This window comes from Episyrphus balteatus, chromosome 3 (genome assembly GCF_945859705.1).
Source record: "Episyrphus balteatus chromosome 3, idEpiBalt1.1, whole genome shotgun sequence".
Taxonomy (NCBI): Eukaryota; Metazoa; Arthropoda; class Insecta; order Diptera; family Syrphidae; genus Episyrphus; species Episyrphus balteatus.
Window position 1 is genome coordinate 114,315,787 of NC_079136.1, and position 12,806 is coordinate 114,328,592.

At 30.5% G+C, this 12,806-nt stretch overlaps 1 protein-coding gene across 8 annotated transcripts in view; it reads left to right on the plus strand.

Moving 5' to 3' along the window:
- The window catches only part of LOC129913810 (disintegrin and metalloproteinase domain-containing protein 10), a 341,759-nt gene that overhangs the window by 78,408 nt on the left and 250,545 nt on the right, over nt 1-12,806 (plus strand). For all 8 annotated transcript variants that reach the window (XM_055992684.1, XM_055992683.1, XM_055992680.1 and 5 more), the window contains one exon: nt 3,439-3,471. In XM_055992684.1, the coding sequence (XP_055848659.1) occupies nt 3,439-3,471 (33 nt within the window). The remainder of the gene's footprint in view (nt 1-3,438; nt 3,472-12,806) is intronic.

Consider the following 12,806-nt stretch of genomic DNA (forward strand, 5'->3'; position numbering starts at 1 on the left):
TGTTGTTCTAGACACACATTTTTGTTGTTGTTGGAATCCTAGGTAGCGCGGACATAAATATCCTAGATGTGACGATACCACTTCTACTTCACATGTGTCTGAGGAAAATTAAACTCAATATTTGAGTCGCAAGAATCTGCGGATATTGAACGTTATAAGGGTAAAAAATAAATTTTTTGTATAGGTTACAAATATGTGTCAGGAGTGTAATGAAATTGGGAGACGTACACAATTCCAAAAATTTTGAATCCAGAAAATCCAGAATCCCGAAAATCCAAAGTCTAGAAAACCCGAAATCCCAAAAATTCAGAATCCCGAAAACTAAGAATCCTCAAAACTCAGAATCCCGAAAAACCAAAATCCAAAATCCCGAATACCCAGAATCCCGAAAACCCAAAATCCCGAATGGGATCCCGAAGAATTATTTTAAAATAAAAATAAAAAAAAACAATATAACTGAATAACTCCGTTAATATCTCTTTGATTTTGGTTTTCGGGATTTTGGATTTTCGGAATTCTTGTTTCCGGGATTCTGGATTACCGCGATTCTGGGTTTTGAATTTTCGGGATTACGGGTTTTCGTAATTTTTGTTTTCAGAATTTTGACCCCAAGCCAATGAAATTGTTAAAGTTTGAAGCTTAAAATCAGGGACTGAGGAGTTCAATTTTTTTTGCATTTTCTGTTACAATTTGTTGAATATTTAAATACATTTTTTTTATGAAAACTTAACATGACCCTAAAAACTGTTATGAACCCATATCTCAAGTTAAAAAAAAAAATATAAAAATATGTGTGTCTTCAAAATTATAACTCAAATACAGAATCTACCCATCTATGGCACATATTCAAAGTCAACGTGGCATACTGAAACCGTTATACATGTGTGAAATGACTGTGACTGAGAGTGAGCATCGTATTCCTTGCTTACACTGTCTCATTTTGTTTCTGTTGAAATATTCGAATAATATATCTTTTTTAGATCAATTTGTTTCTTTATAAAAAAATTAAAAAAAAAAAACACGAACTATGATGTTTTCCTAATTGACTGAATTTTACAAATAAATGAATGCTTTAGTTTTCAGTTAAAGTTAACGTTTTATGTTGTTATTAAACCAAAGAATTATTTGGTATAATTTTGTTTATCCTTTATAAGACTAATAAGCAAGAACAAATGGTGAAACATTTCGTCGTTCAATTTAAAATATACCTGAAATCGCTACATTTACACACTTATTATGAAATTCTTTTGAAACGAAAAAGAACATTTATAATTTTTCCTTTATTGATATCAATTTTCAGAAAAAAATGAAATCGACTTGAATATACAGATTTTTAAGAAGAAATTTTAAAGTACAGATTGTTTCAAAAAATATATTGAAGATGTTAATTATCATAAGGTCAATTCTGGTTCTTTGAAAGAAAAATAATAAATTTTCTACGAAAAAAAATGAAACCAATCGGTATTTAAAAATTTTATAATGAAAAAAAAAAAAAAAAAACATTTGGTTTCATAAAACAAGCTCGTGGAAAATACAAATATAAGTTCCAGTTGGTTTTTTAAATTCCCAATGATTTTCATTTTTTCTGATTTAATATCTCTTTCATTCTACTTTCTTAGTAGCCAATTGAAACAATAAAGCTTTTTTTCATTTTTGGACCTCGAGGGATTTTGGAGAAAGTTTTGATTCCTTCATTTAAAATCATCAGTAATCGAAGCCTAGTGTGTTTCTGGATATTTACTTCGGCTTAGTAACAGTAAAAAGCCTGTTGGCAGAATTTTTTATTTCGAAGTAAAATACATATAACAAGGATATTTTCTTAGTCTTATTTCAACAAAAATAGAAAGTGCCTCAAGTATATGTAAGTAGTTTTTCTTTTTTTACCTTTAAGGAATTTCACAGAAAGCTTTTATGTATTTCTTTCGGAGAGTTTTTAAAATACAAGTTCAAACTATTGAAAAAACATATTTTTTACGTTTATCATTGTGAATTTACTCTACGAAAATTAAAAAGTCTCAGTGTATTTATACAAGGTGTCCCAAAAGTCTACGTCAATAACAAAACGGTAGATAGAGGTGGTGACAGTTATCAGTAAAATAATAAAAAAAATTCGTAGCAATATATTTTGTGAGTTATGGGCATTCGAAAAAAAAAATCGAAAAAATGGTCACCCTGTGACGGTTTTTAATGTGCCGTGACAACAAATCTTAAGTTTTCTCAGTTGTATCTTTTGCTACGCAACCTTGAATAACTCTGCTAGCGGCAAGTTGGTGTGTTCAATTTTCTATTCTATTCTAAAAATAACGGAAATAAAAATTATTTTTTTTCTAAAAAACTTTAAAAAAAAACTACAAAAATTTTCAGTACAGTACAGTGCAGTGCAGTACACTGTGGTGTATGCGTAACATTTGTTGTTTATTTTCATTAAAAAAATTTGTTTTTTGAATATCTCCTAAACGTAGGTTAGGATAAACGACGGTAAACATTTAGAACTCTAGGTGGAAAAACGACTGTATTTGGTCGCTTTTCAGACTTCCTATAAAAATTGAATTTGCTGTACAAAATTTTTGAAGGGTGGATAAACGATAATTTTGGGTGGACGAACATATACAAAAGGAGGACGAACGATTTAGACTAATTTGGTTTGAAAATTTAGAGGTCGCAGTTCTGACTTCAAGGAGCTAACTTATTTTTGTTCTTAAAAGTTTTTTTTTTCAGTTTTCTTTACATTACCTACATTTTTGGTTTTTTTGTAAAAAATAAAAGAGTGTGAACTCAAACTTTTAGCCTGCAGTGTACCATTGAACTCATTAAAGAATCTAAAGATTTTTATTTTTAAATCCAATATTCATGAATTTTTACTGAAACTTTCGAAAAAAAGCTATTTAACCAAATATACTGGTCTTTATTTCTTCACAGTTTTCTTTTTCTCTTTTATCTAAAATCATATAAAAATATTATTGCATCCTTCGAAAGGAAAAAAAAAATGCAAGCATAATTAAACTCAATCAATCTCTTGTCCTATTCACTGCAGTAAAGGATTATTACATACTCTATCTTGTGATATTAATCATATTTTTGTGAATATAAACACCAAACTCTGTCAACTTTTTTCTCATTCGCTTGACTGAACGAAGTACTCCATCATATTTATTTTTCTCTGAAAATTCAATATAAGAAAAAATAAAATAAAACTTCCATCAACCCTTTTCATTCTTCCCCCAAAAAAAGTTCTCTATTATTTACTCCAATTTTTCTTCCAATTACATTTCAAACTCAACTCGAACTATAAAACATTAAAAAACAAACAAATAAACAGGAAAAAAAGAAAATATACAAACACACACACAAAATAAATAAAAAAGAAAATTCTATTATTCATTTTTTGTTCTGTGTCTTTCTTTCTAATTTTGTTCTTTTTCTTTTCTTTTATTGCAGGTTACGGAAAAGACATCTCTGGAGTTGAAAGAGGTAAGTGTGTTCAGAGCAGTCTCCTTTTCTCAATTTACTTTTATTTTTTTTTTGCTATTTGTTTGTTTACATTTTTTTCTGAAAAAAAAAAAAAAAAAAATATTACCAGAAATACCAATAAAGAAAGAAAAATAAAGGATTCTAAAAAGGCAACAAAAAAATCGCATCCCTTTTACCGCAAAAGAAATTAATATAGTCTCGGTACGATATAGTAGTATTAAAAAAAATAAATAAAACGTAGATACTCGCTCGTATAATAACATTCACAAAACAGAAAATATTTTCAAACTTTCTCACTATACTCGACTTTTTCATTTTTCTCTGTAGTTTTTTTTTATATATTTTTGTTTCTGCCCTCTCATCGGTCTGTCTGTAAGTTCTTTCTACACATCTCTCTGTTTGTTTTTTTTTTTTTAAAGTTTTGTTTTGTCTGCAGCGTAATATTTTTTGATTTCATGCTCCTTGACTATCTATAAGGGCTTGAATAAAAAAAAAAAGATTTACTACACAGGGATGGCCGCCATCAGAAAAAAAAAAATATTTAACAAAAAAATGAAACTTCCTTCAGTAAAGGAAAAGCGTAGAAAAAACTACCCCTAGGGGCTGCTGGTGTGCTTCGTAAAATGCTTTGTACAGCAAAAAGTACCTCTACACTAAAAGAAAAAAAACAAAAACAAAATAAAAAAAACAAGATCAGAATTTTGTGTTTAATGTTAAGCCTGTGCCTTCTGCCGTAAACGTCCTGATATGCTATCCGAGTCGTTAGTTGTAAAGGTATGCATTGCCATCTGTAGAAATATATATATATGTGAGTCAATCATTTGTTTATAATGCAGAAATTCGTTGTAACACGAAATAAAAAACAAAACAAAATGGCAGATATATCCGTGGAATTTCATCTCATTTGTACCATTTTTTTCCATTCAGATATTTTTTTTGCGGAATTCAAGCGTCCACGTAAAGTCGAGAAAGGTAAACGATGAATACAAAAGGACATAGAGCCAACGAAAAAAAAAAGTAAAATTAACAAGATGAACAGAAAAAGGAAGTAAAACTCGTTATATGTTCATTTTTATCATCTTTCCTCTCTCTGAATTTCATCCCTTTATTCCTCCCTCATTCAAATACTCCACCTTGAACTCCCATTTCTCCTTCTTCTTTCCCTATTCACTGCAAATGTAAAAAAAAGAACTACAATGGTGTCGTAATAGTACCTAGCTAAAGTAGAACTTTTTATTCCTCTTTCAGAGAGTTCAAAAAGAGTTTGAAATAAACGTATTTTTTTTTTCTCTTCTTCTTTGTTTCCTATAAAAACGACCTTCATTTCTATTTAACAGAACACACAAAAAAAAAAAAAATTCACTTACAGTTAAAGCCAAAGAGACAAAATTCATGTACCATCAACTAAACTCAGTGCGCGATGTATTACACCAAGGTGCATTTTTTAAAAACCAAAATCCAGGGGTGGTATATGAGGATGGAGGTTAAAAATGAAAATTGTGTGCATTCATCGTATAGAGCTGTATGGGGATAGTGAGTGTGGCTTTGGCTCCTCTCAATGCGAATTTACTGTTGCTCTCAAAATTCAGAGACTTGTTCAATTGAGGAATTTTACGTATAGATAGTATACATGAAGAATGAGTGATTTTTTTTTATCGTAATTTCGTATTAATTCAGTGTTGGATTTTGACTTGCTATGGGCCTTTGCATTTGTATATCCAGATTATCAGTTTTAAATAGCTTTTTGGTATTAAAAGAACACAGTTTATAAAATTTGAATTATTTTTCTATATTTTGGTTTCTCATTAAAAAAGCAGTCCCTGGTCATTGTATATAGAATCTGTACTGCCATAGCGACAAATAGCGCCCCCAAAAAAGTAACCTAACGATCGAACTAAAAAATCTATCAAATTTCAAACAGAAATGTATGAATGTTTTCATAAACGTCGGAAATCTGCGTTAGTACAGTCTTCTTTCTGTTTTGTTGCATTAATGAACACACCAATTCTGTATAACGTTTGCAGGCCTGCTTAAGTACTGAATGTTCATAAAAGTCAGACAAAAACAAAAAAAAATCAGGTGTGCAATTCACACATGGTTGAAGTGAAACCTTAAAAAATCAATTGTCTTAAAAAAAAAAAATTAGAAAGCTAATACATTTTCCTGAATAATAAAGCCATACTTAAATTTTACCAATGCTCAAAAAGTAGTTATAAAAATAATTTATTCAAAACGATAATTTTTCATGAAAAAAGAAAAACAAATTTTTTTTCTCTTCTAATACCATTTTTTTAAATGATTTCTTATAAATTCTATATTATTTGAAAGCTTATTATTTCACCTTTTATATGACGCTTCAATCATATTTCTACGATGCCTACAAAAGAAGAATGAATTTTTTAAAGCCAACCATGTCGAAATTCCAAACTGAGATTACGTTACTTCCTACACTGGTGACTGGTCATCAGCAACAGATCTCCACAGGTGTTTTGAAGTATTTCTGAAGTTTTTCAATTTAAGATTGTGTAACTTGTGGAGCACGTACCGTTATGTGTGATACATCAAATGAGAGATAATATTATCAGCATGCATATTAAAGTTAAATCAAATTTGTGTGTGCTCTAAATCAAAAGATATAACGTGTTTAGAAAAAGAACATCTTTTCACCGTTATCTCAGGATTTTCAATATAAAATTAATTGAAATTTTGTACAATAATAGTTTATTCTATTACCTACCTACAGTATAATTTTCATTCATCTATCTATTAAAACAAAAACGTTATAATCGATTAATTTTTCGTGTCGCATTTTCGTTTCATCTTGTTTAAAATCACTACGATACTAAAGAAGTTTTCACTTCAAAAATGACCACAGAATGGTTTTCCTTTAATGAATGTTGGCTGAAAGAATATTTTCTTTTTCAGTTTCCGAAAATATTGTTTTTAAAAACACAAAAAATTTGTAAAATATGTTACACTAGGGTGGCACAAAAAAAATTCTTTCTACTTTTAATAGTGGAATATAAAAGGCATCGCTTGGTTCATATTTAAAACAAATTATTGATGTAAAAATATATTATTAATTAGGGTGTTCAAATATTTTTGTAAAAGTTTTTTTTAAGTTCTGGGCCCCTAATGGGAAAAATACTTAATTTTACATTATTTTTATTCTATATGCTACGTTTAACAAACTTGCTGTGCAGTGGAAATCAATTTTTATTCAATTTAATTAAAATGCAATTTTTTGTTCTTTGATAATAATTGGGTTAACGTTGCCTTTTTTTAATTCCACAATCAACTTAAGAAGATGCCATATTTTAGAGCCACCCTAATACGAAAAATATCAATTAAAACTCATTTTCTCAAACACACGATTAAGAAATGTTGGCTAAGTAATCTGCCTGAAGTTGACGAGATAGTGACGTTTTTGAACAGCAGGTACTGCAGTTTGACTAAGTTAGTCTTCTTCTTCTCCATTATCGCCGATAGTCATGATCTCGAAAGGGGACTAAGTTAGTACGGTCGCAGATCTGAAATTTAAGTGTTTTGTACCTCGAGCTACAGCCTAAACTACTAGATCGATTTTCTTCAAACTCGTTTGTAAATAGTTTTGGGTGATTCCCTAGAGTTACACATTTAAATTTTTTGATTCCCTAAATTTTTGGATTTTTTATAAATGTTTTAATATTTTTTTGATGAATTTTAGCGAAATTTCGTGTGTTGAATAATATTTTCTTAAAAATGACTTAAAACTTCTTTTTAAAATGTTTGAAAATTTGTATACCTACCTACTATATAAAAAATAATTTTTTTAAAAAACGGCTCTAACAATTTTGGTTTTTTTTTGTATACATAAAATCAAATGGCATACTTGGTTTTGTGTAAAAGATCATTTAAAACGGTTTTTAATTAATTATAAGAAAAAAGAAATTCCTTAAAAAAAAAATTTTGGTCAGTAAAAAGCTTTAACATCAAAATTACTTTTATTATGAAAGCAAGTACGTGCGAATCAGTCGTGCATTATATTTGTTTTTTTACAAAATTTAGTAACACTGTTCTAATCTCCTTTCTGAGTAGTTAGTCCAATTTTTATAAAACATTTACCTTTTCTTTTTAACGAGAAAATTGATTAACGGAACAATTGATATGAAATTGGACCTTACACTTTTTGTCTGCACAGTTTTTCCCATCCTTCTTAGCAAAGTATGTATAATTCCAGAATTTTAAGTTCCTTTTAAAGAAATTGTTTCTTCTGTCTAAGCGTAGCCACATAGACCCCCCTCCTCAACACATTAATTTGTCTTGTATGGAAACCACCTTCACATTCTTATGAAGAAGCGGAATATTTTTAAATCGCGATAACCCTATAAAGTGTCATAAAATGCTCCGAAATAACCGCCCTTCGTGTTAAGTTCATAATCCTTCCCTGTCATACAAAAACGTTGTCTACAACTGGAAAAATAATTTCCAAAAAAGAAAAAAATTACTAGCTGGGAGACAACGAAGAGACTGATTCCTACAAAACCCAAGGAGTCAGTTACACTGTTGCGTTGGTGTGTATCCTGCATTCCGCGAAATAGGAATTCAACATTGATTTGATGTACACTTCCTGTACATATATATATAGTCCGAGATAGTAAGTGGTATTAAAGTAAGGCTGAAGTGAAAAATCTGTCCAACGAAGTGAAAAATATGTAAAAAAAAAAATTACAAGTGCCGTTGATGAAAGACGAAAATTTCAATGAAAACAATAATGATTTAAAAAAAAAATGGGATTTGGTATTTACTTCACTTTTTAATGCTTCTGTAAAACGTTCATTGAATTTCCCACTTTACCTTCAGGATTACTCACTGTAAATTTTAGTGTTCTTCCGCTATGAAGCGTCCTTTTTTCAGTTGCAATTTTGTTTTCTGCTATTTTTAGTAAAACCAACAGCAGCAGCAGCAGACAAAAAGACATCGAATTTTTGATATTTTTTAATCCTCCTCTGGCGCGGTTCGAAGCGAATAGCTTTTCAAACAGAAATAACTAAAACACGTACGCTGCGTTGCTGTGCTGAATTGCTGACACCCACCACTGCCATCCACTGAATGTGAAATGCTTGTATTTACGAGTATGTATGGATAGTGTTCGTTTACTTGAATTCACAGTAATTGTTTTCCAGTAAAATGCGACACAGGGATTATAGCGAGTGGGTCGATAAAATGGACTTGCATTTTGGATACATCCATGCTTGAAGGACTTTTTTTTATGAAATTGCTGTTTTTTTTTTAACTCTTTTCTATTCGTTACATATACAAAAGGGAAATCAAAATGATAATTTTTTTTGCATTTTGTTATCCAAAGGAATGTGTCAATTGCACAAAAGACTAACATAAAAATCAGTTTCTTTGAGAATTCATCGATGAATGTTCATTTAATAGAAAACATAGTTTGACAACTTTTGATAATGGTGGCTGAAATATATGCATCAATGAATTTGAATTAGAATTCCGCACCACTGAAAAGTTAATTTACATTTTTCACTTTCACACAATACCAGAAGAAGTAGAAGTGCTTTTTCAGCAAACATCTTCCTCTGTGACACTCTGTGCATATATATCTTTCTTTTTCGCTCAATTTAAGGCCGCAAGGATTTAATTAATGAATTGTCGTCTGCGGTATGGAAAAAGTTTGAAATGAAGAAACGTCGCAGAGAGGAAGTATAGTGAATATGTATCCTTTTTCTTGTTGCTGGCTTTTAAAACTAAAACGATGATCTGCTGCGGGTAGAGGTTAGTCTTTACAATTTGAATCAAGTCAAGTCACCACTAGAAAGAGTGTGAGACTTTAAGTTGATATACTTTTGATGAAACTTGTCTTTCGTGGTCTCGAGTCGTATAGTTTCTGTTTAGGTTGATTATTATTTTTTTTTTTCTTAACAAGAAATCCTTCGCCTAGAATCATACAGTGGGATGTAATAATTCGAAAATTTACACAAAAATCTGTGTTTTATGTCGAGGTCTTGAGTACAGATAAATTGGTTACAGATTATCTTTATTTTTCCTTTTCCAAACTTCAAAGAGTCAAACAATATAAACTATTTTGAGGTCTTAAGATTATCACTTTTTATCTTCTCCAGGCTTCTCAACTGTCACACTACATAAGAACTTTGTATACCATAAGGTCTTAATCGAGAATTTTCCTTATATCCTCGTATCCAATACCTATTGCATTAGAAAATAATAGATTTTTTTCTTTGCTTATTAAATGTCGTTCAATGTGTCGAACTTACTAAAAAAAATGGAAACTTTAAGTTTTGAGGTCCAGAAATTCTTTGTGATACTTAGTGGCAGTTAAAAACAAAACAAAGAAAGTAAAATTTTTCCATGGGTTAAGGTCTTAAGTAGAGCTTTTCTTGTTCTTTTTTCTGCTTTCAAGATCTTTAAGGTCTTAAGCTTAAATTTTGTTTTTAGTTTTCTTTTGAACATTTGTCTTGTGGTACTGATTTTTGTTAAAAGTTGTTTGAGGTCTTAAACTAAAATTTTTTTGTTGGTTTAATTTTTTTTCCTTTGAACAAAATCACCTTGTTGTGTGAAATGTTTAATCAAAAATGTAAAGAAAATATATGTCTTGAGGTCTTAAGAAATTATTTTGATCTCGTTTTTTTTACACACTGGTATGGTTACTTCAAAAAAATTGAAATGAAAAATGATTGCCTTAAGATCTCGAGGAGCGAAGGCCTCTTAGTTAGTTTTTTCTTCGTTCTTTAACTAAAATTTAAAAAATAATTCGAAAATTTTCTTGTGACTGTCTATGAAATGAATTTATTCTATTTTGTCTTCGCAATAATCTTATAAAATATCCCCACTATACTTTGGTCTGTAGCTTCTCTTCTGTGTCATTGTATAGTTATTAAAGTTAAATTTACATAAGAAGATATTTTAAATAAAACTTGAATTATAAAAGTTTTTTTTCCCTATCTTTTTCTGTATTTAATTTTCTTTCTGGTAATTCTGTTGGGGGCATGAAAATAATATCCTTATCATTTTGTCTTTAGCAAAAGCGCGCGGTTTCTTTGAAAGGAAGAAGGAATAAATTTGATATTACTTGGGACATGTTTAATCTGAGTTTGAATTGGTTTAAATTATTATCCGTTTTTTTTTTTTATGATGGTTTAGACTATTTTATCTTTTAGATTTTTTTTTGTTTTGGTTTTGGAAAATAGTTTTGAATTATTTAATCTTTATGATTTTTTGAATTTATGAAGCAATCAAGTCTTTTGAAAAGGAATCTTTGGAATCTGAAAGTATGATTGCATTAGATTTGGAATGGGATTTGTACTGAGAGGGAATTTTTAATGAAGGACAAATTTTTAGCTTGGAGGGCAAAATACATTTAAATATTATTTATGAGTTTTTATTGTTTTCTTTTTTTTTTTTTGATCAAAAGTTGAATTTCTTTTCATATTTTATGTCTCTAGGCAATGCTTTGAAATGACAATGTTGATCTTATTTAAAAATATAATAACAATTATCTTAGAAAAAGCCACTTAGGATTCTCGAGATTAGAACAAATTTAATGTTATAGGGATTGTAAGGCAAAATTAATTGGTCTTATAATGTCACGGTCCGGGCAACATTTTACTTTTTGGTTGCAAATCAGCAAGAGAAGTATTTGTTAAGATCCATGCAAATCAAAATGCTATTTTTCTAAAATTTATTTTATGTTTATCATGATTTCTTCAAAAGTTTGGAGGGAATTACTGTGAGTTTTTTATATAATTTGTTATTGGCTGTAAAAATAATCATTTTTGTAAGAACAAAGTCAAAATTCTATTACATTTTCTTTCCACTCAATTTGTCTCAACTTATTTAGCATTAATCAAAAATTCAATACACACCTAAAGCAGAAAAAGAAGCAAAATTTATTGACACTTATCCTTGTCTCTGAAATTTCATTTACATCTCAATTTTCTGTATAATCAAGAAACAAAAAAATACAAAATAAAAAAAAAAAAAAAAAATTGGGCACACCCTCCATAAAATCTTGAACATTGCTTTATTTACCCTAAAAATCTAATTAAGTGATAGAAAAGTGTATACCTATTCTTCTTCCGTTGCGCCCATAATAATTCTCGTTTGATTTATCAATTTAATTTTCTCTCCCGTTTAACCACAACACTTTAGCTCCTGGTTAACTCTGTTTACTCTTTCTCTTTGCCGCGCATTTTCATTTTTTTTTTTTGTTGTGTCGCGTTTTTGTAAAAGTCCCTCCTCATCGAGTCGAGTCGACTAGGGATATACGGTTCAATGGTTCAACGGATGTTCAACCATCCAGGAGTGTATTTTTGAGCCAAAACCAAAAAAATAAAAGAAAATATTTTTCAACCTAAAAAAAAAGACCATCGAACCCGAACAGAAAACCAAAGGCTTCACGAAATAATTCGAATAAAAAAAAAATACATAGAAAGAAAATTCCCAATATCAAGTGAAGTGAATTCTGCTGCTGCTGCTGCTGCTAACCAACGTTATACCTCCTCCTGTCCCTCCCTCTCTTCTATTCGTTCTCTCTTTCTTCTCTCATATACACACTCATTCCATAACTAATAATTATTATCGTGATGGAATTTATACCCCAGGAAACATTGTATTCCTCCCTAACTTTCAACATCAAACCCCTATCGGATGAAGATGCTGCTGCTACAGCTACTAGAGCAGAAGGGGTAGCGCCGCAGACGAAATAGGGGGTGGCAACATTGGTGACAGGTAGATATATATTATTTTCCCATTTTCCGATTAAAATTTTCAAAAAGCAATTTCGAGCGGAAGTCGTTGTCGTAGTCGTCATCATCATCATAGTCGTCGTTGTTGTTGTTGTTGTTGTTCCTGTTGCTCTGTCATCGCTATCGCTTCTATATATGCCACAACCTTCCTCCCACCCTCATTCCGCCACCCCCGCATCAATCCAGGCAACCTTCGCTTGTTTTGTGTTTTTGAGTTAAATCGCAAAATTTCGACTTGAGAGGGTTTTTATATCTAAGCTTGGGTCGACATTGTCGTCGGGTCGGTCGTGAGCTTGTTGTTGGTTCGAAGTTGAAAATGATATGCCTCCTCTACTCATCCCCCCAAACCCTAAGTCATTTCCCAACGTTCAATATGAGGAGTGCGAGGGAGGACAACATTTCGATTTAACTGAGCGTGTGATTTGATTAAAGTGCAACACTCTCTCACTCCTCTGACTCCCTCTCTGTCTCTATCATCGAGTATATATACATGGTTCCATCACTTACCCCAACTATGAGTTAAGTTTATTTATAGGCTGATTGTTGGAAGAGCGCACCCTCCGCATTACG